This window comes from Xyrauchen texanus, chromosome 40 (assembly GCF_025860055.1).
Source record: "Xyrauchen texanus isolate HMW12.3.18 chromosome 40, RBS_HiC_50CHRs, whole genome shotgun sequence".
Lineage (NCBI taxonomy): Eukaryota > Metazoa > Chordata > Actinopteri > Cypriniformes > Catostomidae > Xyrauchen > Xyrauchen texanus.
Genome location: NC_068315.1, coordinates 35549109 through 35575260, shown reverse-complemented (window position 1 = coordinate 35575260; position 26152 = coordinate 35549109). Strand labels below are relative to the sequence as shown.

The 26152-nt window shown below is 37.7% G+C and overlaps 1 protein-coding gene across 1 annotated transcript in view; it reads right to left on the bottom strand.

Annotated features, from left to right (window-relative positions):
• Window positions 1-18937, bottom strand: part of zgc:174164 (uncharacterized protein LOC570656 homolog) — a 65354-nt gene extending 46417 nt beyond the window's left edge. Inside the window, exons 1-8 of the mRNA XM_052112715.1 lie at window positions 18827-18937; window positions 13668-13771; window positions 10499-10575; window positions 10335-10410; window positions 9569-9645; window positions 6510-6693; window positions 6094-6156; window positions 5940-6011 (exon numbers count right to left, since the gene is read on the bottom strand). Coding sequence (XP_051968675.1) covers window positions 5940-6011; window positions 6094-6156; window positions 6510-6693; window positions 9569-9645; window positions 10335-10410; window positions 10499-10575; window positions 13668-13771; window positions 18827-18884 — 711 coding nt within the window. The 5' untranslated portion in view covers window positions 18885-18937. The remainder of the gene's footprint in view (window positions 1-5939; window positions 6012-6093; window positions 6157-6509; window positions 6694-9568; window positions 9646-10334; window positions 10411-10498; window positions 10576-13667; window positions 13772-18826) is intronic.
• Between the last annotated feature and the right edge of the window lie 7215 nt (window positions 18938-26152).

Below are 26152 nucleotides of genomic sequence, written 5' to 3'. Positions count from 1 at the left end.
ATATGAGGAAAAAGGATGAATAGAAAGAAATAGATAGAGAGAGATATATATAAACATTGTATTGACATAGCAATATTGTAAAAACAGTGATTTAAATAAAGTTTGATTGAATTTGTTAGAAATAAAGATTGAACAGAGTGGCCCTCTTCACTTTAAGAGACAGATAGAAATAGAGATTTGATAGAAACGAAGCCTGAAGCATGTTAAAGCCTTCTGTTGGTGGCTCATATTTGAATTTTGACAGTTGGTGTTGGCTCATCTGAACATTCCGTCAATGTAAGTCAATGGGATTTTTCAAGTGTTTGATCATCCGCTTTGAGAAAACAGTAAGTCCGATCAGTTAGAAAAGATATAGCACACTATTCGGGATTAGTCTGAAGGTCTGTGATGAGTTTGGTGCCTGTAGCTTAAAAGCTCTAGGAGGAGTTAGTCTTGGTAATTTTAGTCTCAGAAGAATAATAATAACTAGAAAAAGTTCAGTCGAGACAAACTTTAAGTTGGCTTGTGAAAGTTTGGACCAGAAAGTTTGAAGTTTAAAGTAGTTTGAAGTTTAAATTAGTTTATAGTTTAAATTAGTTTAAAGTTTAAAGTTTAAATTAGTCTAAAGTTTAAATTAGTTTGAATTTTAAAGTAGTTTGAAGTTTAAAGTAGTTTATAGTTTAAATTAGTTTAAAGTTTAAATTAGTCTAAAGTTTAAATTAGTTTGAATTTTAAAGTAGTTTGAAGTTTAAAGTAGTTTATAGTTTAAATTAGTTTAAAGTTTAAATTAGTCTAAAGTTTAAATTAGTTTGAATTTTAAAGTAGTTTGAAGTTTAAAGTAGTTTATAGTTTAAATTAGTTTAAAGTTTAAATTAGTCTAAAGTTTAAATTAGTTTGAATTTTAAAGTAGTTTGAAGTTTAAATTAGTTTATAGTTTAAATTAGTTTAAAGTTTAAATTAGTCTAAAGTTTAAATGAGTTTAAAGTTTAAATTAGTTTAAAGTTTAAAGTAGTTTGTAGTTTAAAGTAGTTAAAAGTTTAACTTAGTTGCTAGATAGATAGATAGATAGATAGATAGATAGACAGACACTCAGATAGATAGATAGAGAGATAGATAGATATTTACCCTCAGATAGATAGATAGATATAGATAGATAGATATTTACCCTCAGATAGATAGATAGATAGATATTGACCCTCAAATAGATAGATAGATAGATAGATAGATAGATAGATAGATATTGACCCTCAAATAGATAGATAGATAGATATTGACCCTCAGATAGATAGATAGATAGATAGACAGACAGATAGATGCTAGCACGTTTTTAGCATTTTTTAGTACTTCAGCTAGGTGATGCTAGCATGTGTTAGCATGATGCTAGCACGCTTTTAGCATGATTTAACACTTGCTAGGCGATGCTAACATGTGTTAGCATGATGCTACGTTGTTTTTAGCATGTTTTGGCACTCTGCTAGGCGATGCTAACATGTGTTAGCATGATGCTATGCACGTTTTTAGCATGTTTTAACACTTCGCTAGGCGATGCTAGCATGTGTTAGCATGATGCTTAGCACGCTTTTAGCATTTTTAGCACTTCGCTAGGCGATGCTAACATGATGCTAACACGTTTTAGCATGTTTTAGCACTTCGCTAGGCGATGCTAGCATGTGTTAGCATGATGCTAGCACGTTTTAGCATTTTTAGCACTTCGCTAGGCGATGCTAGCATGTGTTAGCATGATGCTTAGCACGTTTTTAGCATGTTTTAGCGACTCGCTAGGCGTCTTAGCATGTGTTAGCATGATGCTAGCACGTTTTTAGCATGTTTTAAGACTGCTAGGCGATGCTAGCATGTGTTAACATGATGCTAGACGTTTTAGCATGTTTTAGACTGCTAAGCGATGCTAGCATGTGTTAACATGATGCTAGACGTTTTTAGCATGTTTTAGCACTTCGCTAGGCGATGCTAACATGATGCTAGCACGTTTTAGCATGTTTTAGCACTCGCTAGGCGATGCTAGCATGTGTTAGCATGATGTTAAGACGTTTTTAGCATGTTTTAAGACTTCGCTAGGCGATGCTAGCATGTGTTAAGCATGATGCTTAGCAGCGTTTTTAGCATTTTTAGCACTTCGGCTAGGCGATGCTATGTACGTTTTTAGCATGTTTTAACACTTCGCTAGGCGATGCTTAGCATGTGTTAGCATGATGCTAGCACGTTTTTAGCATGTTTTAGCACTTCGCTAGGCGATGCTAGCATGTGTTAACATGATGCTAGCATGTTTTTAGCATTTTTTAGCACTTCGCTAGGCGATGCTAGCACGTTTTTAGCATGTTTTAGCCCTTCGCTAGGCGATGCTAGCTTGTGTTAGCATGATGCTAGCACGTTTTTAGCATGTTTTAGCACTTCGCTAGGCGATTTTAGCATGATGCTAGCACATTTTTAGCTTGTTTTAACACTTCGCTAGTCAATGCTAGCATGTGTTAGCATGATGCTAGCATGTTTTTAGCATGTTTTAGCGTGTGGCTATGAAGATTTTAGGTCATTACTTTTTGGCTGCTTGATAAATAAATCCTCTGAGGGAGAGAGAGAGGGAGAGATGCAGGGCTGACAGGCCCTTTTTGTCTGTGTGTGTGAAAATGTCAGTTGGGATTTAAATTTCTGAACATTCCGCAATGTTAAGTCAATGGGAGTTTTTTCCGAGTTTGATCGTCATTTTTAGGAAAACCGTAAGTCCGATCAGTTAGAAAAGATATAGCAACTCGAGTCAGAACAGTTTGAGTGTCTGAGCCGAGTTTGGAGTATGTGGAGTTAAAGCTCTAGGAGGAGTTAGATATAGAAATTTCACCGCTAAGAAGAATAAGCGGAATAATAATAAGTTTAAGTAGGATTTCAGTAAGTTGGCTTTCACAAGCCAACTTAATAAGTTTAAATAGGATTTCAGTAAGTTGGCTCTCACAAGCCAACTTAATAATAATAATAATAATAATAAGTTTAAATAGGATTTCAGTAAGTTGGCTTTCACAAGCCAACTTAATAATAATAATAATAATAATAAGTTTTAATAGGATTTCAGTAAGTTGGCTTTCACAAGCCAACTTAATAATAATAATAATAATAATAAGTTTAAATAGGATTTCAGTAAGTTGGCTTTCACAAGCCAACTTAATAATAATAATAAGTTTAAATAGGATTTCAGTAAGTTGGCTTTCACAAGCCAACTTAATAAAAATAAAAATAATAAGTATGTGAGATTACAATAGTGATGCTTTGCAAGCACCACTAATAATAAGTATGTGAGATTACAATAGTGATGCTTTGCAAGCACCAATAATAAGTTTAAATAGGATTTCAGTAAGTTGGCTTTCACAAGTCAACTTAATAATAAGACATGAATTACTTCTTAAACATTCTGAAATGGTAATGCAAACAGAATAAATCTGGACATAAAGAATTACATTTATTAGATGAAAATAATTTTTTAAAGACTGAAAACACATGAATAGTATTTTATTATTGATTATTAATTACAGTCAAGGTAATGACAGATTACATGGACATGTACATGTAAACAAATGCAGAGAAAAGGAAGCTTTTATTTCAGCTTATTTCCATGTAAATACATGTTAAGATGTCGAAAATTCAACAATTTAATTACGAATAACAGCACTAAAATATTATTATTATTTATACTATATACACTACAATTATTAGCAATTATATTTAGGGCTGTCAATAGATTAACATTTTTAATCGAATTAATTACATGGTGTCCCGATTGATTAATCGCATATACAAATATTTGCTGAGAAACCCCTCATATTACAATAATTCAATATATAATGATGAAATAATGATACATAGTTATCTTTACTTATAATATATATATATATATATATATATATATATATATATATATATATATATATATATATATATATATATATATATATATTGTGTCAAGTTAAATATAGTTTAATACTCAATCTTTAAACACATCTTGAGATCTCTTAGTTGCGCTCCTTCAAGTGTTTTGAACACAAGAACTCAAGGCATGTCTGTGTTCTGCTGCTCAAGGGTGTTTTTCTTCACTGTATAAACTGCGCATTACCACACTGCTGAAGTTTCACTTACTGCCCTCTGGAGGAAACAGGTGGTACTGCAAGCTTGCGTTTCTCAGGAATTTTATATATCATTGCGGGCTTGCGATTAATTGTGTTAATTTTTTTAATGCATTCTTTTTTGTCAAATTAATCGCACTGAATTAACATGTTAAATCGACAGCCTTAATTATTTTGTATAATAAAAAATAAAAAACATGCCTTTGCTAAAAATTTATATAAATGATAATTCATTAATAATTCAAACAGATTAAATTCTATTATATAAAACAAATCGAAGTTAACGCAAATAAATGAGCAGAAATCGTGAAAGATTTCTCAGTGCTCAAGAAAAAAGATTCCATGATGAAATTTTTATATTTATTCAATCATATTTTGGTTTGTATAATGGTGATAAATAATTTTTTTCCATGTTTTGACTCTCAGTGCTCAGGTTTCACTCTCGATCGATCTAGCCATAATCACGGCGCTACCCAGCAAAGGCCGATGTCAGCGGTGTGGAAATACTTCAAAGCAGTACCGCCGCTCCCTATACGCATACTACGCAGTCTTCGTAGGGAACCAACTCCCTAGGGGGGCACCAGAAAGTCCACCGGGTGCCCTTCCTAGCATGTTATACGTTATTCAAGGACCTGAAAGCAGTTCCGGATATATCATATCACGTGAACGCGACAATCCTCTTGACTACTGGAACATGAACAAAGATCGCTTTCCATTGCTTGTGCGGTCTGCAATGATATGTATCTGCCCCGAGCACCAGCACAGAGAGAGAGAGATACTGTTCAGTGCAGCATCTCATGCTCTTGATGAGAAGAGGAACCGTCTCTCCTGCCAGAAAGTTGAGCAACTTTTGTTCTTGAAGAGAAACTTGACACTTTTACTTAAATAAAAAGCAGTCCAATGTGTTTAGCAATGACATTAAAATAGGTTTAGCCCTGCAAAACTTTGTTCTTCACTTGAGACTACATCTGTCGTTTACAGTTGAGGTTGGTTTTAGTTCTATTACTGTTGTTTTGCACAATAATTTTATATTAAAGTATAAATATGTTTACATAAACAGAATAGAGGTCTTCTGCCGGTCTGTGTTCTGCATGTTGATATCAATAAAATGACTGAATTTGTAAGATGCTAGCCTAGAGCTGCTAAGTTCATCACTTGAATGCTGTTTTGCATTTCATTAGAGTTTTCTAGAAATTATTTGGATAATTGGTAAAAAACTCAAATCTGTTACATTTTATTGCCAAAGAACTGAATAAAGAATAATATATTTAATATTGTTTTAATATATTTTCTGTCCAATTTTCTGTCCATCATTTTATTGGTTTGTAGTTTTTCAATTCAGATTCATTAAATTCATGAAATTTATTAAAAAGTATCATATTAATACAACATCCTGAATTTTCAGTTTCGGCCCAGAATTTTCATTTCAATGCATCTCTAGTGATTCATATCACCCTCGTGCTCCTCCAGCTACAAGCCTTCGATCACAACTTAATTTATGTGTTACTAAATATAGGAGCATATCCTAAAATAAATGTAAAACTATTTTGCCAGGACAAATGGATCTGGATCAACCGTAGACAGAATGTCGATAAATTCAGTCTATAAGCATTTATAGGGCAACTGCTGCCTAACTCACAGTGACATTTTTAAGACCAATCCAATGTCTACAAGAGGCACCACCTAGCGAGCATTATGTGTCAGTAGCAGTGTCCCTGCCTGAAGACTATGTGGTCTTCTGACCCCTTAAGTCGCGCTAAGAGTAGGTTACAGTGGCTTGGCGCTTCTAATGATAAAAGACTCATGTTGTGCTCTGCTGTGATCTGTAATACTCACCGTGTCTAGCAGGTTAGCTAGCTGAACCATCTCCTCTCGCACAGCAGTTGCATTGCCTTTCATGATGTTGTACTGATAACAGATTAACACAGCTGTAAGACTGCGAGTCATCACTCTCATTAAAACACACAAACATCTCATAGGCAATACTCACTCTTTGGTTGTCAACTACTAATGCCAACTCCACATATTTGGTCTGAGGTAAGTTTCGTTTTTTCTGTGGATTCAATAGATTCAATTAATAATCAATTGTTGAGTGTTTGTGGACACATTGTAGTCCAAAAGTCTGAGTCCACTGCTGAAAATGCTTCTGTAGAGCATTTTTCTCATTTAACACAATTTTCTCTCATTACAAAAAGTGTTATCAGCAAAAACATTATGTGAAAAGTTTAAATGAAAAATTAGCATGAATTTTTGAGTATTTTACATAATAACATTTCTTTGTTTTAAAACTTTCGATATTCAAAAATGTTGTATATTTACAGGTTTAATGTGATTTTGAGCCTAAGATTTTTGGACCGCACTGTATGAATACAAAATTGTTAATAACAATAAAACATATTTTCAAACCCGTAAAAACATGGACAGGTCAGCGTGATGAGATTGGTCTTCGGCAGGAGACGTTTCATTGGCTAGTCCACAAACGAACGGCTCTGACTGGCTGTCCTTCAACAGGAAGAGGTGATGTTCTATGGCTTCAGACCGCAGGACGGGTTCCAACCCATAACTTTCATTACCGATGATAATGACTCCCCTGAAACACAGAGTACAGCGACACAACCTAATGTTTGCATAGTTTAATATTTGACAGTTTAAGGTACACGTACTGTATCCCACACAGGACGCGTCGATGCAGGTGGCAGTGAAAAGTTGTAAATCTTGTCACCATACACTAATATGAAAGTCAGTAACAAATCACACAAACTAAAGTACAGATTGCAGAAATATAACAACAAATCTGTGGCTTTACCACACTCAGTATTATTCAGATAATTCAAAGTCACTGTAATAAACAGAGAGTACAGCTGACAAGCCCCTCTCTCAGACAGGGGCAATATTTTCCCCGTGTAGTGGTCTGGGAAGTAGGTAGTTTGAAGGCAGCGAGCTTTGAGGTTGATGTCTTCAGTAATGAAATGCACTGCATTTTTTGTGTAGCTCCAGTATGGCAACCTGGCTAAAATATGTGCGGGAGAGCATGTTGTACCCTATCTAGTGTATTTATCAAAGCAGGGAACCCAGGCTTGGTCACCGTACTGAGGGGCATCATATCTTTCGCGATGAACTCTGTTACTGCTTGAAAACGTAACTTTCTACGTGCCATTTTGAAGTACATGCATATAGAGTTACGCTTAAAAACATTTCGGTCAGTGATCCCTGTCGGGTGGTATTCGGCTTACTCGACACACTGGTGTTCGGCTTTTTAGCCATGCAACTATCGTACGTGGCTTTGAGGTGTTTTTTTTAAGTGCTGATACAGGTTAGTAGTGTTGCCCTTTGAGGTAGCATCTAAAAGGAATCCATGAATGTTGTACTTTGCTGAGTTAACCTTCTAAAATACATACTTATTTTGTATTTTTGCATTATAATTCCCTCATACTTTGAGCTCTACATCAGCTGAAGCGGTTTGTAAAGTGTAGAGTACATCTGTTCTGTGATCTGTGTCATTCTTCCTCTCATCTGTCAGGTGTGAACTGAAGTGCTGCTCTCACGAGTCATCATTACAGTTTAATGTCATCTCATGTTACGTTAACCTGTTAACCGTTGCCAGAGCGCTGGCGCTCTGAAGTGTTTTTTTTTTTAAATAGTTCAAAGTTACTATCAGATTTAATGTTATTACCTTGACAAACTATACATCATTAAAAAGATATAAGACTCAAGGTTCAGTATTTGACCACTATTGTATTCTGAGAAACTTATAGTGACAGTTATGTCTTAATTTGTGTCTGGAGTTATGTAATCAAAAAATTAGTCATTGTCTTTAATATGAATTATGAGCGTCAGCCGCTCTCATTCAGAAAAAAACTCCTGCGAGATCGTCATGACAGCGCTTGACAAAACAACGTCCCTCAGGGCTTTTAGCTCAAAAATGTGCAGATTTGGAGAAATATTGATAGATTCTCATAGGTTTACATCAGATTTATATAGACAGGAATCATATTTATTGAATATATACCCAAATGCGTCGATGTAATCATTATGAGCGCTGGAGACTCTGATGTATTCTGTTATCAATCCATACTGGCAGCCTGAGGCGCCGGCGCTCTGTGCACAGTATAATATTCCATATATGGAACACAAGAAGAAGTGCCATAATCATTTGACATTCCAGGAAGACCCTGACACAACAAAGCTATCAGAGATCGCTGTAACTGCAGATAAAGATGTTTTGAAGACAACAAACATGATTGCAATGATATTTGATTTATCTGTGTTCTTCGAGCCATGTCAGGTATTTTCATAATAATAGATTATATTGATAATGTAATGCTAATCGATATAGACTTTATCATTGTGCAGAATACTATAAAATAATATATTTTCTGTCTGATTTTTTTATCTGAAGCCAAATCAGAGCACAAAAGGTTATTTAAAACACTCGACTTGTGCTATAAAGTAAGTTTTAGAGCACAAACATGGTTTTAATCTCATAAATTGTCGTGTATTGATGGTGTGCTAAGCTAATATGATAGCTAGCTTGGTGCACCTGCTACCTAGCTGTTATTTTTATGAATATTTTTAAATAGGACTGCTTGCTGAAATGTTTCTTTTTTCAAGAAGGTCATTTTATATAGTTTAAAATGTAAGGTGAGAACTTTGAGAACTTTCCTGAAAAGAGATTAGGGATTGAAACAGTGTGAATAGCCAGTCGTTAGTAATTATAATGCAGACAAAAGAAAAGCATATTTAGAGCCATAACCAGGCTGGAGAGGTGTGAATGTGTGCAGGGGAGACAGAGACTGAACGGAGATCGTTTACACCACATAAATAAACAGAGACAATAGACTGAATAGATGCTTAGAACATGACAATAAACATCAGTTTGCATTTTAGAGTCTAATCAAAATAAAGTCGTATGACATGATCTTGAAAAACATTTAACTAAATACAGAGTTTTAGACTTGTCATCTTCAGATTTTAAATATAACATGGTCAGACATGTGGCTTTAGCTGCAGTGCATTTCTAGATTGCTGCAATGCCAACTTCAATTTTATTTTCATGAAAATATTTCATAAAAATACATTTCTAATAACTTGACAAAACTTTGAAGCTATTTATAACTATTTTTTTTCATTATGACAATAATTAATTCTACATTTACAATAAACTGCCAGGTGTCAGCTTTCAAATGGGATCATACTTGTGCTTTTAGAAGAAATGGTTTATGAACTGTATCTGTTTCAGTTTGGGTATGCCATTTCTGGGGATTTTTCAAAAGTGGGGTTGCAGCTTAACAGGTTAAATCAGATCAAACGACAATTTGACAATTTAGACTTTTTTTTATTATAGACGTTGTTGAAAATGTCGATTAATCGTTTCAGCCCTATTTGTAAGTCGCTTTGGATAAATGCGTCTGCTAAATTAGTAAATGTAAAAGTAAATGAAAATAATTTGTGAAGGCTGTACATACCGGAGACCTTCACAGGTGCTGAGAGCTACGAGAGAGTCTTCATAACCTTCCACGTGCCCCTGATAGTGACAGTTCTCCTGGAACAAAGACACCATTATCAGCAAAGTACAATGAAAAACTGCTGTATCATTGATTGATTTTTGTTAATTGCTATCCTTAAAGGAATTTTTCACCCAAAAAAGAAAATTCTGTCATTATTGCCTCACCCTCATTTTTCAATTATTCACATTTTAAATGATCTTTACACAACGGAAAACACTGAAATGTAAGTAATTATTCACTGATCATTTTCCCCTCTGCCAAAGCTTTTAAATCTCATTTCTTTCACATTCAAAAAGTGCACCTCAAAGTATTGCACCAGCATTGACGTCACTGCTAAAACATCATTGGTTCCTGCATATGTTTGCAGTGAACTTGACCTGCCAGTTGAAGAATGCAGGATGGGGAATGAGATTTGGAAAAAAGCTGCGCGAAGATTCTTCAAGATTTCTTTATTGTGTTCCAAAGAAAAGTAACATCATACAGGTTTATGTGAGTAATGTGAGGTGAGGGTGAGTAAATATTTACACATTTTCATCATGATAAAATCTTTAGGCTGTCACTATCACAGATCAAATTACACATGACTCAATGTTTACAATGCCACATAACCTACATCCTCTCACCATAATGCATTCACAATTTCTTTGTTCTGAAACAATATCACAAGCAAAGCATGTTCAATGAATCTAATCGAAGTTAGAAATAAAATGGAAATAAATCTTACCAGTTTTTCTGTGTGTGCTTTTACTTTGTTCTTTGCGTCATGGGAAAACACAACAAAGTCATTTGATAAAAAGTCTCTGTGGAAACAGGAGATTCATTTACATTGTTCTGAAAGTTGAAAAAAATATTCAAATCACAATTTCAGCATGTATTCAAAGTTCATACCTGTTTTTAGTCAGATGTAGCAAGTGTTCATTTCCATTAACCGTGATGGAGTATGTGATACTGTCAGCATGTTTGTCCTATAATCAGACACATTATTTTCAAGCAGGGAAGAACAACACCAGAACTCATTTCCCAACGGTTAATGATGGTTTACTGTTGTGGACAAACATATTGGCACCCTTGGTAAATATGAGCAAAGAAGCCTGTGCAAAATATGTCTTTATTGTTTATCCTTTTGATCTTTCATTCAAAATATTCACTAAATCTAACCTTTATTTGAAGTAAACTAATTGAAAGGGGGTCAAATCTGATCTTTTGTGTATATCTGAGGTATATCTGAATATATCTGAGGTATATTCCCATTCATATTTCAAATTGTTTAGTACACCCGGGTGACTAGGAACATTAAATTGTTCATTTATGACTTCCTGTTTCACATGGGTAAAACATATGAGGCATCACACAGGCCAAATTCCCTTAATCATCAATCACAGTGGGTTAGACTAAAGAATATATTTCTGATGTGCGGCAAAAGATTGATGAGATTCACAAAATGGGAAGTGGCTATAAGAAAAATCTTAAGTATTGAACATTTCCAACATCAGGGCAATAATTTCCAGTCAACCGGAGATGTTAAGAATCGGCCTGGAAGAGGACCAGTGTCCTCAGCGTCTTCAGTTTGCCAGACACTACTAGAACTTCAAATGGGACCGGGTTCTCTGGTCAGATGTAGAGTTGCAGCGGTATACCACGGTATGAAAATTGACTGTTATCATACCATGTATATTTGCTTATCTACAGTATTGAGAAAAAAATGCAACCGGACAGAGAATCTCACATGTGCAGACTTGTCAACTTCCGTCACACACACACAAGCAGCGGAGAAAATGTCATAGAGAGGCGAGGGTGGGTGGGTGTGGTGTGTGTGTGTGTGTGTGTGTGTGTGTGTGTGAGTTAAAGCAGTGTTTCTCATCTGGTCTATTCGGACTGGGTCGCGGACAGCAGGGAAAGAACAATGCCATGGGTCTCCCATTGAAGATATTTCCGCAGCCGCCCAACTGATCGACTATTTAGGACTGCCAAGGCAGATTTAATGATAATCTCGCAAACAGCTAAAGGTTTCTCGTCTGCACTTTCGTAACGGCACCAGCTCGCAATCATGATCTGCTCTTCTTTCTGGCGCACGCATGCAACAACCGGGCTGCGGAGCGCAGACTTCAAAACCGATGTGACCAATTTCAATTCTAGTGAGACTTCTAGTTTAAAGCGTTACAAAGTCAAGTCGAATCTCTCAAACAGTAGCAGCCCTGACATGCCAAACAGCACTGAGGAGGAAAAGAGTAACACTGTGTTATGCGCTCATTCATTTTCATTACACATCACCTTTACAAAATTGTTTCATGATTTTACATGAGTAAAAGTAACATATATTTTGACAATGTTATAGTTTCATATGAAATAATCTAAAGGTAGAATCTATTAGACCTCATTTTATATCAACAGTGGCAGTTGTAGTTAAAGTTTCAAGATGTGTTTCAGCTAGTATTTATTTTTCAGAAATACATTAATTTATTATTATTTAAGACTAGCACACTGACCTAACCATGGTAACAAGGAGCCTTTCTGTCTGTGTAATATGTGTATAAAAATTTAATATTAGGTAACAAACGGGATAATAATGGGCCCATATAAGTAAATATGTTCTTTAATTTTTAAAAGGGGGGAGAGAATACTTCCTGTTGCTTTTATAATGTCACCTGATGCATGTGCTTGTACTGGAAAACCATGAACAAAACAACATAAAAGAAAATGTTTTTACTGGTGTGTCGACACTTGATGTCCAATGTAAAATCTGTCCTGAAGCAAAACCAGTTGAGAATCACTGAGTTAAAGTACAGACAGGAGCAGTCTGACTGTGCACCTACAGTATAATTATTCATTTACATTTACATTTATGCATTTGGCAGATGCTTTTATCCAAAGCGACTTACAGTGCAGGGACAATCCCCCCGGAGCAACCTGGAGTTAACCACCACATAATTATTCATTATTGATAATAATAGGACATTACTTTAAAAGCTCACACAGTTGATGTTATTTTTCATTAGTAGTTAATGTAACATATAAACTAACATGCTTTAGTAATATAACATGTTATATTTACATGCTATTTTTTATCATGTTTATAACTCTGTTTATTATAATTCTGTTAGCTCTTTTTTTTCTCTATTTTATTTATTTTCAAAAGGGAGACTTTTTTTTTTTTACACATACTTCAATAAATAAAATGGTTTCAAGTTTCAATTATAATAAAGTGTTTGCTCAAAATGAATAAATAAAATAACCCTTCTGTTTTCACTGATAATAGTAATTGTGTAATACCGTGAAACCGTGATATATCCTGAGACAGTTATCATACCATTGCAACTCTACTCAGATGACTCTCATATAGAGCATTTTGGCGCACACACAGATGAAGAAGTACCCAATGCCCATGGTTAAATGTGGTCCTGGATCTTTAATGTTGTGGGGTTGTTTTTCTGCCAGAGGTCCTGGACATCTTGTTCAGATACATCGCATCATGGACTCTATCTAAATTCAACAGATAAAAAATAAAAACCTGACTTCCTCTGCCAGAAGGCTTAAAATGGGCTGTGGCTGGATATTCCAGCAGGACAATGATCCAAAACAAACATTAAAATCAACACAAAAAATGGTTCACTGTCCACAAAATCAAGATTCTGCCATGGCCATTAGATTCCCCTGTGGGGTGAACTGAAGAGGAGATTCCAAAAGTGTAGACCCCTGAATTTGAAGAATCTGTTGAGATTCTTTATGGATGAATGGTCTCAGATTCCTTTTGTGTTCTCCAGCCTCATTATACATTATAAGAGAAGACTCATAGCTGTTATTTTGGCAAAAGGTTGTTACACAAAGCATTGAATAAAATGGTGCCAATAATTGTGCCACCCATATAATTGAAGAAAATGTTTGTTTTTTGATAAAACTTGTGTTGTGTATGCAATTGTTTGATTTCCATTAAAGGATATCATTTTGTGACTATTTTGAATGAAAGATCAAAATGATAACCAATAAAGACCATTTTTCACAGCCTTCATTGCTCATATTTAACAAGGGTGTCAATATTTTTGGCCACAACTTTATATACCTGGGCAGGTGTGAGTAAGGGATTGGCATGTCTCCTCCAGCGCTCATGAATCAGACGAGGTTTCACCAGCTCAAAGCTCTTCATATGTGACGTCTGCTCTACAACTATGAGGATGCATCATAAAATAAATGCATCTTCAAAAATTTAGTAACTTGAGATTGGTCATTGCTGGAGTTTCATATTTTATCCATACTAAGGTGCAAATATTGGACAAAATGAGGGATGTGTGTTGAGTTTTTTCAGGCCTGTTGTATAATAACAGTTGAAGTTTACATACACTTAGTTTGAATTCATTAAAACGTCTCGGGTTACATGTGTAACCCTTGTTCCCTGAAAAAAGCGGAACGAGATTTTGTGCTTTTGCTAAGCGCTATGGGGAACAATCCTAGTTGTGACCGAGCTGAAATAATGTGTGTAACACGTCAATGAACATTGACCGGAATTTATAGCCTCGGCTGCTGTAATCATTAGATGCACCTGCGGCCAGGCTATAAATGGATACGTCACCAGGTGTCGTGTCGTTCACTATGATGCTGCGCTTTCGCTAAGCGCTACGGGGAACGCAATACCCACGCCGCCGCACTAGGGGCTGTCCGGACCCCTACGGTTATGCAGTGTACTCACAAAAACGCGAGAGGTCTCAGACATGAGCTTCAGATGTTGACTCAAGGGCATAGGAGCCCGGAGTAGCATAAACATCTAAACCATTCAATTTGATGAATGTGTGCGGAGAGGACCAGCCTGCCGCATCACAAACTTGTTCAGGCATGAGCTGAGATGTCGACTCAAGGGCATAAGAGCCCGGAGTAGCAAATCATCTAACCCATAAAGTTCGATGAATGTGTGCGAAGAGAACCCTATCGCAACACAAACTTGTCATAAAAACTGATGAATGTGAGCGGAGAGGACAACCTGCCGCATCACAAACTTGTTCAGGCATGAGCTGAGATGTCGACTCAAGGGCATAAGAGCCCGGAGTGCAGAACATCCAAACTAAAAAAGTCCAATGAATGTGTGCGGAGAGGACAACCTACCGCATCACAAACTTGTTTAGGCATGGGCTGAGATGTCGACTCAAGGGCATAAGAGCCCGGAGTAGCAAAGCATCTAGCCCATAAAGTTCGATGAATGTGTGCGAAGAGAACCCTATCGCAACACAAACTTGTCATAAAAACTGATGAATGTGAGCGGAGAGGACCAGCCTGCCGCATCACAAACTTGTTCAGGCATGAGCTGAGATGTCGATTCAAGGGCATAAGAGCCCGGAGTGACAAAACATCCAAACTAGGGATGCACCGAAATTTCGGCCGCCGAAAATTTTCGGCCGAAAATGGCACTTTCGGCACTTTCGGTTTTCGGCCGAAAGAGAAAAAAGGCCGAAAATATGAGCCGAAAATATATACCTCCTCGCTCCGCCCCTCAGTGCTCAGATTTCAATCTGGATCGATGTAGCCCTTATCACAGCTGTTAGATAATTCCACAACGGCGCTACCAAACAAAGGCCAATCATGTCAGCGGTGTGGAAATTCTTCAAAGTTTCTGATAAGGACATCAAATTTGCGATCTGCAGTGTCTGTCACAACAGAAAAATGTCACAACTAGCGCAGCTACAACACAACTTGAGACGTATCTAGCGGAACTACGCCAGAAGCGACAATCCCCTTGACTACGGGCGCATAAACAAAGACCGCTTTCCTTTGCTTGCGCGGATTGCGCACAGGTATATCTGCCCAAGCACCAGCACAGAGAGTGAGAGACTGTTCAGTGCAGCATCTCATGTTCTTGATGAGCTTTCAGACAGGAGAGAATGTCAGAACGTTTAGCAACTTTCGTTCTTGAAGAGAAACCTGTCACTTGTACTTAAATAGAAAGCGGTCCAATATGATGTGTATAGCAATTACATTACACTTGTTCTTCACTTGAGGATACATCTGTCGTTTACAGTTGAGGTTGGATTTAGTTCAATTACTGTTGTTTTGCACAATCATTTTCACTTAAAGTGTACATACGTTTACATAAACAGAACAGAGCACTGATCTATATATATATAATTATATATTATAGTTATATATAGATCAGTGGAATAGAGGCCCTCTGCCATTCTGTGTTCTGCCTTTTTGTTTTAATTAAAATTACTGTTGCATATTGAAACTTTTTGAAAGATGCTAGCTAAGTTCATTACTTGACTGTTGTTGTACATATAATAGTTTTCTAAAACTTTACATTATTTGGATAATTGTTAATAAAATCTGTAAAATTAGATTTTTACAGAACTGAAAGAAGAATAATATTTAATATAGTTTTAATATATTTTTTGTCCAATTTTTTTGTGCTACTTTCAATAAAAGTGTGATTTATTTTATTGGTTTGTAGTTTTTCAATTCAGATTAATTAAATTCATGAAATTAATGAAAAAGTATCAAATTAATACAATTATACACAACATTTTTTTTTTTTAAATAGGTAAAAATTTCGGTTTCGGTTTTCGGCCAAGTGCATCCTGGATTTTCGGTTTCGGCCCAGAATTTTCATTTCGGTGCATCCCTAATCCAAACTATAAAAATCTAATGAATGTGTGCGGAGAGGACAACCTACCGCATCACAAACTTGTTTAGGCATGGGCTGAGATGTCGACTCAAGGACATAAGAGTCCGGAATAGCAAAGCATCTAACCCATAAAGTTCGATGAATGTGTGCGAAGAGAACCCTATCGCAACACAAACCTGTCATAAAAATGGATGAATGTGAGCGGAGAGGACCAGCCTGCCACATCACAAACTTGCTGCAGAGGGAGACCTCTAGCCAAGGTTTTAGAGGTGGAGAGCCCTCTGGTAGAGTGCGCCCTAAAACCTACTGGCGAAGCTTGACCGCGCGCCTCGTAGGCCCGGGCAATAATGAGGATGCCTCTTTGAGGGCACCCTGCCCACCAAGCCGTGGCAACTCGGGGAGAAGTAGAGGAGACCTTGTGCTATCAACAGAGGCGAAGAGGTCCTCTTCTGCCCGGTAAAATCTATCCAGCTCAGTTCCAAGTGGAGGGAGCCCTAGCATTTGAAATGGTCTCAATAACCTCAAGAGAAAACCCTGTGAACCTCATTTGGTACCCTTAGGAGCCAGACATGAAAGGATTCACATTTCCTTTCATGTCCGGGTCAAGGATGAGAAGGTCCGTAGATTTTTTATCGCGGACGGAAATCTCAGAGGCGGGAAGAGAATTGCGATCCTCATGATCCGAAGAAGTGTCGGAATGCGCTTCGAGATCATGTGAAGGACCAGCTGGGTTTGGGGAGAGAGCGAGAGAAAGGGATCAACCCGTCTCTTGCTCCTCAGCCAAATCCATGCAAGAGCCCCACAAACTATCTTTTTTTTTTCGTGAGTGCTGACTCCCGGAAGCAAGCGAGGCGAGCGCGAAGCACTCTGCCTGTTAAAGCAAATCGCAGTGCTCGCACCTGCCCTGCTCCAACGCGAGAGCAGCGTGCTCTTACCCCCAAACAAACAGCAAAAACTGATGTGTGTCGTCTTCAGCTATAGAGCAAGAACAGGGGAACATCGTTTGCGGCTTTCAGTCATTCTCTCTTTTTTCTTTTCTTTTTTGAAATATATATATATATATATATATATATATATATATATATATATATATATATATATATAATATTTTCTAAACAGAAGAGAAAAGAGAAAAAGGTTCACTGCACACTGCCTAACTGATTCTAACTCCTAACAGATGAAAGAAAGTTTTGCAGCCTGATAAATTTCAGAAAATGATGTCAAGTCTTCAGACAAGTAACCAATTAGCTTCTGATAGGAGGTCTACCTGTGGATGTATTTTAAGGCCTACCTTCAAACTCAGTGCCTCTTTGCTCAAAATCATGGGAAAATAAAAATATCAGCTAAGTCTGATTCATCCTTGGGAGCAATTTCCAAATGCCTGAAGGTACCACGGTCATCTGTACAAACAATATTATAAAAGTATAAACACCATGGGACCACGCAGCCATCAAACCACTCAGGAATGAGACGCGTTCTGTCTCCTAGAGATGAACGTAGTTTGGTGCAAAAAGTGCAAATCAATCCCAGAACAACAGCCTGAAAGGCTGCTCAGCAAGGAAGAAGCCACTGCTCCAAAACCATCATAAAAACAGATTACAGTCTGCAAGAGTACATGGGGACAAAGATCTTACTTTCTGGAGAAATGCCCAGTGTTCTGATGAAACAAAAAGTGAACTGATTGGCCATAATGACCATTGTTATGATTAAAGGAAAAAGGGTGAGGCTTGCAAGCCAAAGAACACCATCCCAACCGTGAAGCATGGGGGTGACAGCATCATGTTGTGGGTGTGCTTTGCTACAGGAGGGACTGGTGCACTTCACAAAATAGATGCCATCATGAGGAAGGAAAATTTTGGATATATTAAAGCAACATCTCCAGACATCAGCCAGCAAGTTAAAGCTTGGTCGCAAATGGGTCTTCCAAATGGACAATGACCCCAAGCAAAGTTGTGGCAAAATGGCTTAAGGACAACAAAGTCAAAGTATTGGAGTGGCATCACAAAGCCCTGAACTCAGTCTGATTGAACATTTGTGGGCAGAACTGAAAAGCGTGAGCGAGCAAAGAGCCCTCCAACCTGAATCAGTTACTCCAGTTCTGTCTGCAGGAATGGACCAAATTTCTAACCAAAATGTTAAATGATTCTAACTGACATAAGACAGGGGATGTTTTCTACTATTACATGTCAGAAATTGTGAAAAAAATTTTTTAAATGAATTTGTCTAAGGTGTATGTAAACTTTTGACTTCAACTGTAAGTATCGCCCATGGGTTTATAATATTTATGTATTTACAACTACTTTCTTCTTTTTGCATGTGTTTTACACTATTATGGTAATATAAGATCTAAACATAATTTACATTCATGCCAAAATACAAATAATCAAATAATAGGCCCCACAGACAATGTAACCCCAATCATACTGACATATATATATATAAATGTCCATTGTGAATAACAGTAGATTATTAATAAGACATGAAAAGAGACTTTTACTGTTGTTAGTTGTCGGGGAAACACGAAGCTTTCTCGTTTCAAGTCTTCATCGATAGTGTGTAAATAAAGTCAACTCAGTGTGAACACGAGGGATAAATTAGTTGATTTGTCTTACCTGTGTATATCGCGCAGTTTGTGAGGATGAAAATCGAGGTGTAAATGTGTCGTTTCATGGTGATTGTGAGAGTTTCACCGGACTAACATGACGGCCGCTCGCGCTCAGGTGAGCTGGAAGGAGCGCGCGATAGGGAGGGGCTTGCACGGGCAGTCAGACAGGTGGAGCGACATTCTTTACAATGCAGTCTAGAAACATTCTTTACAGCTTGAACACATAGATATCTCTATTTATAGCGGATATAGAAAGAGAGAGATATGTGTATTGATATTTTATTTTAAGAAAGTTATCGTTCTAGTGTTTTAAATAATTTATTTTAATTAATGTAAACTGTATAGTGTCTCTTTAATTACTTTTAATTAAATATAGATTTTTACGAGTGTGGAGATGAAAAATCTATCTGTTTTGGACTTGCCCCCAAACCAGATTTTTTTTATCCCCATTATAATATATTTATAAAAAGCTTTAAAATCAGGGAAATTATACTTTTTCCTAAGAGCTTAAATAAATATATTCAGTCCATTTGGTATTTATGTGTGCACTTTGTAAATCTCATAACCAGTGTTGCAGAAATTACCTAATCATAATAATATACTCCAAATTACAAATTAGATCAGGCCTGCTTTACGTTATACTTCATTGAAAAGTAATCACATTACTAATAGCTTTAATTTTTAGTTCATTTCTAAAACATTTTTCACAGCAGTGTTTGTTTTTCTGCTCAACAAATGTAAAATATTGTCTCTATTTCCTCCTTGTTCCTTATGCTGTCACTGAAACGCAAACGGACATATGAGTATAATTCATGATTTAAATGAATCCTATATGAATAATATTATTTAAGAAATATATGTAATCTAATAATACTGAAATGTAATCTGTTTGATCTGTTTTGAGTTCAAGCCTAAAAGGACATCCTCAAAATACAATGGCTGTAGTTCATCCCCACGTTGTATTACAGGAATACTTATGGTCTTTTTTGAAAGAAGACACTTGGAAGTCTGTTGTAAAACCCCAAAAAAGATGATCAGCTTTTTTTCTTCATAAATATGTATAATATATGGCACTGACCTTGTTGATGCATAGAAACATAATGGAGTGACGCCACAAATCTGATAATGTTCTGTTTCAAATTTAAGGATGATAACTTTAAAACTCTTTGTTATGTGAATAATTTTCAAGACCATGTCTTGTGATTCTGGCCGCAAATAGCATTAGTGCCTAAATACAGAATAACACTATAAAATAAATATTACCTTGGGCATATATTTTACTCCCAAACATAATGGATTTGTTATAACATTGTGTGTTAATTATCTCATGTGGATTCATATAATGAGGCAGAAAGCAGATTATTGGCAGGTTAAGATGATAGTAGGTGTAAATTGGTTGTTTCTATTTACAATAAGTTGTAACCGATTGTAAGATCATCGGTGACACCTGCCAGTGAAGGACTGCTAGCTAATGCGCTGTTGTCTAAAGCCTATCCAACTTTTTCTCCAAAAAACAAACAAACAAACAAACACATAGCCACACTTGGAACTGAAAATAACTTTATTAAATTTAAAGCAGAACTTGAATTGATTGAATAATATATGGAGACAGATGCATTATTATAATTTTAAGACAGCAAGGTTGGAAAACAACATTTTAATTCACAGCTGACAGTCTATTTCTCAGTTTTCTGTAAGTAAAGAAATATAAAAACTTCAATTATTTCTTACCATATTCCTAGAAACAGAGATATATTTTAATATTTGATCTTTTAGAAATATATTTATATCTAATATTTAGATCTGTTTCTCATTCACACTTATAATATCACTTCTGAAGGCATGGATTAAACCACTGGAGTTTTTTATGCTGCCTTTATGTGCTTTTTGGAGCTTCTGAGTTTTAGTCACCATTCAGTTACATTGTATGGACTTACAGAGCTGAAAGATTCTTTTAAAAACCTTCATTTGTGTTCAGCAGAAGAAATCAAGTCATACAGTTCTGGGGTGAGGGTGAGTAAATGATTAGAAATATACCTTTATTTTAATTGTTAATTTGAAATATTATTCTTTTTAATAAACATGTAATTACATGACTTTTAATGACTTTATATTAAGTTTGCAACACAAACACACATATTGATAATTTCATTTAAGATCATAAACTTTACCTATGGTTAAACATTCTAATTCATTAAAACTATTTGCAGAATTAATGAATGATTAGAAGTGACATAAAAGAAGTGACAAATGATGTTACATATCATATATTGCTCTGTATGGAATATACTGTATAGTATACAGGTCTATCAGTTGTGAAGGACAGAAGAGAGTAAAAACACACACATACAGTACACTATTACATCACCCCCATTATAACAACAAAGCAGTAAACAGCTGATTTAAATGCATGTGATAGTTTTGTCTTGTCTAATGTTAAACATTTAAAATTCGCACTTAGTGGCTGTTTTTCTGCAACTTATACGGTGCAACGATGCTGCTGCTGGCAATGGCAATGACAAAGATGATGATGTGTAGATGAAGAAAACAAGTGCAGTTTTATTTACAAACGTGAAATCCAAAAAACCCTAAATATAAACGTGAAACATAAACATGAACTTGATTTTAACAAAACATAACATGATTTGACTATAAACATGACTTGATTTGAACAACATTACAAACACATTCATCAACAACACGAGGCTTAAAAACATGACATGGGAGAACAAGCAAACAAGTTAACCAATGAAAAGACAGAGCTGATCACATGATAATTAAAAAATAAAGCAATGAAAACAAGACACATGAACGTGGCAGGAACAGGAGTCACATGACTAGGGATATCTGACATGAAACAGGAAATAAACTTCATAATAAAAGACATGAAATACATGAACCAACAAAATACACTTGACATATGGTATGACGTCACTCTGTTTACTATGGTTACTAAGGCGATATGAACTACTTCTCGGCTGGCCAATCGCAGACTGCTCGCAGGGAGGGACCTGCCAGAGTATCGGTGGGGAAAATAACGCTTCTAAAACTCATGGTAAAGGTAATACTGTGATGTCATCAGAAGAGTCTGTGAAAATCCCAGGAGATCAGCAGTTACAGAAATACTCAAACCAGCCCATCTGACACCAACAATCATCCGTGTGATTATCTAATCAGCCAATCATGTGGCAGCAGTGCATAAAATCATCATGCAGATATGGGTCAGGAGCTTCAGTTAATGTTCACATCAACCATCAGAATGGGGAATAATGTGATCTCAGTGATATGGAGCGTGGCATGATTGTTGGTGTCAGACGGGCTGGTTTGAGTATTTCTGGGATTTTCACACACAACAGTTTCTAGAACAGCATTCTGAGATGATATTCTTCTCATCACAATTGTACAGAGCGGTTTTCTGAGTTACTGTAGACTTTATCAGTTTGAACCAGTCTGGACCATTCTCTGTTGGCTTTGTTTTGGGTTTCGGGTTGGTGCTATTTTGGTGGCATGAGGGGGACCTACACAATATTAAGCTGGTGGTTTTAATGTTGTGGCTGATAGGTGAACATTATATGCATGATGAGTGTGTTTTACTGCTTACAAAGCTGTAATCAACATTTATTATCAGTACAAGACATTGATATGTCAATGTTTATGAATGTTTATGAAATGTTTCAATGTCAAAAGTCTGCTCAATACTGTAATCACTTGTACCCAACAACTATTAGAAAAATATGATGATATTGGAATTTTAGTTTGGAGGACAGATTTTACAAAAACTTATCCTCATTTAATAGGGTTTTGAACACCGTTTTTAAAAACTAATATACAAAACCACTGCTAGAGAAATGCATTTGTGGAATTAGATTTTGTACTCAAAACCTTGTGACAACTAGCCCCGGTCTCCCCTAAAAGTTATGATTAAATGAAAACAAACGTTTTATCAATATATGTGTCTTCCAGATCAAGAAGTAAAAGCAATATTCACTGACAGATTTTCGGCATGTTCTGTGTAATGTGAATGGGAACATCATTTCTGTACCACAGTTCCTTTTAAAGACCTTACGTAATAAGTTCTACCTTTCAGAACTGTTCTCACGTTCATTCTACAGTATGACGCAAGCACGTTTTGTGTTGTGATGTCATAAAGCCCCTCTGACGCATCGTAGGTGTTGGCCTATAATAACGGCAGGGGCCGATCGTTTGTTGCTTTCTTTCGGTGCTATTTCTCAGCATCAGCAGCTCATGAGAATGAATGATTACAGTTCTGTGATATCTATTTCTCGCTTATGATTCATTGTTTGATTATTTCAACAGTTTTTTAGTCACTAAACATACTTTTAATCGTTAAAGCTGCTTGCAGAAGAGATACATTTGGACAACATTTTTTATTCCTGTTCAGTTTCTTTCTCTCCAGGTAAGGATATACCGAATTATGCTTTATAAAAATAATTTTCTAAATAGGATTCCAAGTAAACGCAGCTTAAAGAATACAGATTATATTAGGATATGCCATTTTTATATCTCTCCTCAAGATTCATATTGAGTGCAGTGTGGTTGCTTTTTGAAAATCGTTAATGTTACTTGTAAGAAAATAAAGAAGCAAAAAGAGTTTTACTTCATATTCCGGTATTTTTAATAAAACACCACTAGATGGCAGCTCCTACTTCACTAAAATATTTTGGTGAAACATGGGGTGGTGATTCGATTGGTATTACTTAAAGCAGATCTCGTTGTGAGAGAGAGAGAGAGAGAGAGAGAGAGAGAGAGAGAGAGAGAGAGAGAGAGAGAGAGAGAGAGAGAGAGAGAGAGAGAGAGAGAGCAGAGAGAGCATCATGACGGCCTTTTGCACAAGCATTTTCTAATTGTATTCTTTGAATTAGCCTGAATTAGATCTTCAATCTTGCATGGCTAGATGGGGTTATAGACACATTTTCTAATACTAGTAATAATTTCTGCTTGGTCACAAAAATGAAATGACTTACTTTTTTAATTTCTAAAAAATAAAAATATATTTTTTACAGTATTGTTAATGATCAGTTGCTTTAAATGACCACAAATGATCAATTTTGAAGGGATCTATACAGTTTATATACCAATGCTTTGGTCTACTATGAATTGTTGCATATTTTAATTGAATATGTGAGTTAATGCAGCTATATGGTGATGCTGACTTAGCATGTCACTAACAGTACTCAAACACACTCTGCACTGGTTGGCTCCTGTGAGGCCAATGTCAAGTTGGCAGATAGAATCTGAATTCGCCGGCCAGAGGGCTAGGCAGGAAGAGCATCCAGGAAGCGAGAGCTTAGTGGTTAACCTGGGAAAGAAGTCACACTGGATCAACTTGGTGAAGGGCACAAGGTGCAAGTGGAACACCCGGTCGGCTGTTCCATATTACCGAGTTCTACCGGCTCGGACCTGACAAAACACGGACCCAAATCAACCCTGAGGTTGTAGAATCTAGCAAATGTGTTGGGTGTTGCCCAGCCCACTGCTCTGCAGATGTCTCTTTGGGAGGTGTCATGGGCTAGTGCCCACAAGGATGCCATGCTTAGAGAGTGTGCTCAAACCCTCAAGGGGGGCACGGCCTGGGTGTGATAGCATCAACAACCCAATGAGCTAACCTCTGTTTGGAGACAGCATTCCCTTTCCGCTGTCTGCCAAAACAGACAAAAAGCTGCTCAGAGCATCTAGGGCCCTGCGTGCGGTCCACATGGATCAGCACATACCAGACACAGCAACGAAGAGGCTGGGTCTGTCCCCTCCCGGGGCAGCTTCGCTTGCAGGTTTACGACCTAAAACCTGAAGGGGATTGTAGGAACCTAGGGGACGTAGCCCGGTCTTTAAGGAGAGGGCTTTGAGCTCGACTGAATCAAGCGGCTTGAAGGGGGGTCTCTGAAGGCCTGAGAGGACCACTGAGAGATCCCGGGAGGGGAACAGGCTTGGCCGGGAAGGGTTCAACCTTTGGTCGCCTATTAAGGTACCTGATAATCAAGTCGTGCTTACCAAGGTTCTTGCCATCCAATGCGTCGTGGTGGGCTGTGATAGCAGCAACATACACCTTCAAGGTGGAAGGGGACAGCCTCCCCTCCAACCTCTCCTGCAGGATTGAAAGCACTGACCGAACTGCGCATTTCTGCGGGTCTTCACTTGATGCCACTTGAGGATGTAAAGCTGCCTGGGGGAGCTCTGGCTCAGTTGATCGTGTCTACGACTGTAGGTGGTAGACCGCTTAAGTCTTCCACGTCCCATCCAGAGGCCAGACATGGAGAATCCAGAGGTCTGGGCATGGTGCCAGAGGGAAAGGAGGTCCTTCCTCAGGGGAATTTTCCAGGGAGGTGCTTTCGTGAGGAGCATGAGATCCGAGAACCAGGTCCGAGTGGGCCAGTAAGGAGCCACTAAAGTGACCTGTTCCTCATCCTCCCTGACCTTGCACAGCACCAGTGCAAGAAGGCTCACTGGGGGAATGCGTACTTGCGCAGCACTCGGGGCCAGCTGTGTGAAAGCGCATCTGTACCGAGAGGGGCCTCCATTGGGGAGTACCAGAGCGGGCAGTGGAAGTTGTCTTGGGAGGCAAGAGATCTCTCTGTGCCCTGCCGAAGCGGCCCCAAATCAGGTGAACCACCTGGGGGTGAAGCCTCCACTCTCCGCTGAGCGAGATCTGTCACGACTGCACGTCCGCCATCGTGTTGTATGAGTGGCGAGCAGTGACCTGAGTCAAGGCTGGCTCCAAAGGAGGAGTTGTGACATGTGACGGGAGTGTACGCCGCCTTGGCGATATATGTACACCACCGTGGCAATGCTGTCTGAACGGATCAAGATGTGCTTGCCCCGAATCAGCGGGAGAGACCTCTGCAGGGCAAGGAGTACAGCCAACAACTCAAGGTAGTTGATATGCCAACGCAGGTGGGGCCCGATCCAGGAGCCAGCGGCTGCGTGCCCGTAGGCACCCCTAGCCAGTTAAGAGGTGTCTTTGGTGACCACGACACGTCTGGACACCTGCTGTAGGGGGACTCCTGTCTGCAGAAAACAGAGGTCTGTCCAAGGGTTGAAAGTCTGATGGCAGGAAGGGGTGATTAATACATGGCATGTGCCGCAGCGCCATGCCCATCTCAGCATCTTGTAGCTGTGAGGGGGGGACGGAGGTTTTCAGTCCACCTCATGCTCGCGGCAGCCTGGGGAAGCATAGCGGACATCTGTGCATCAGGCTTCATCAATAAAATTACCTGCCGCCCAAATCCAACAAAGCTTTAGTAATGATGTAATCAGACGAGCAGGTTAAACTTATGGGCACCTCAAAACAAGTAGTAGTTTGTATTGAGGAAATTAG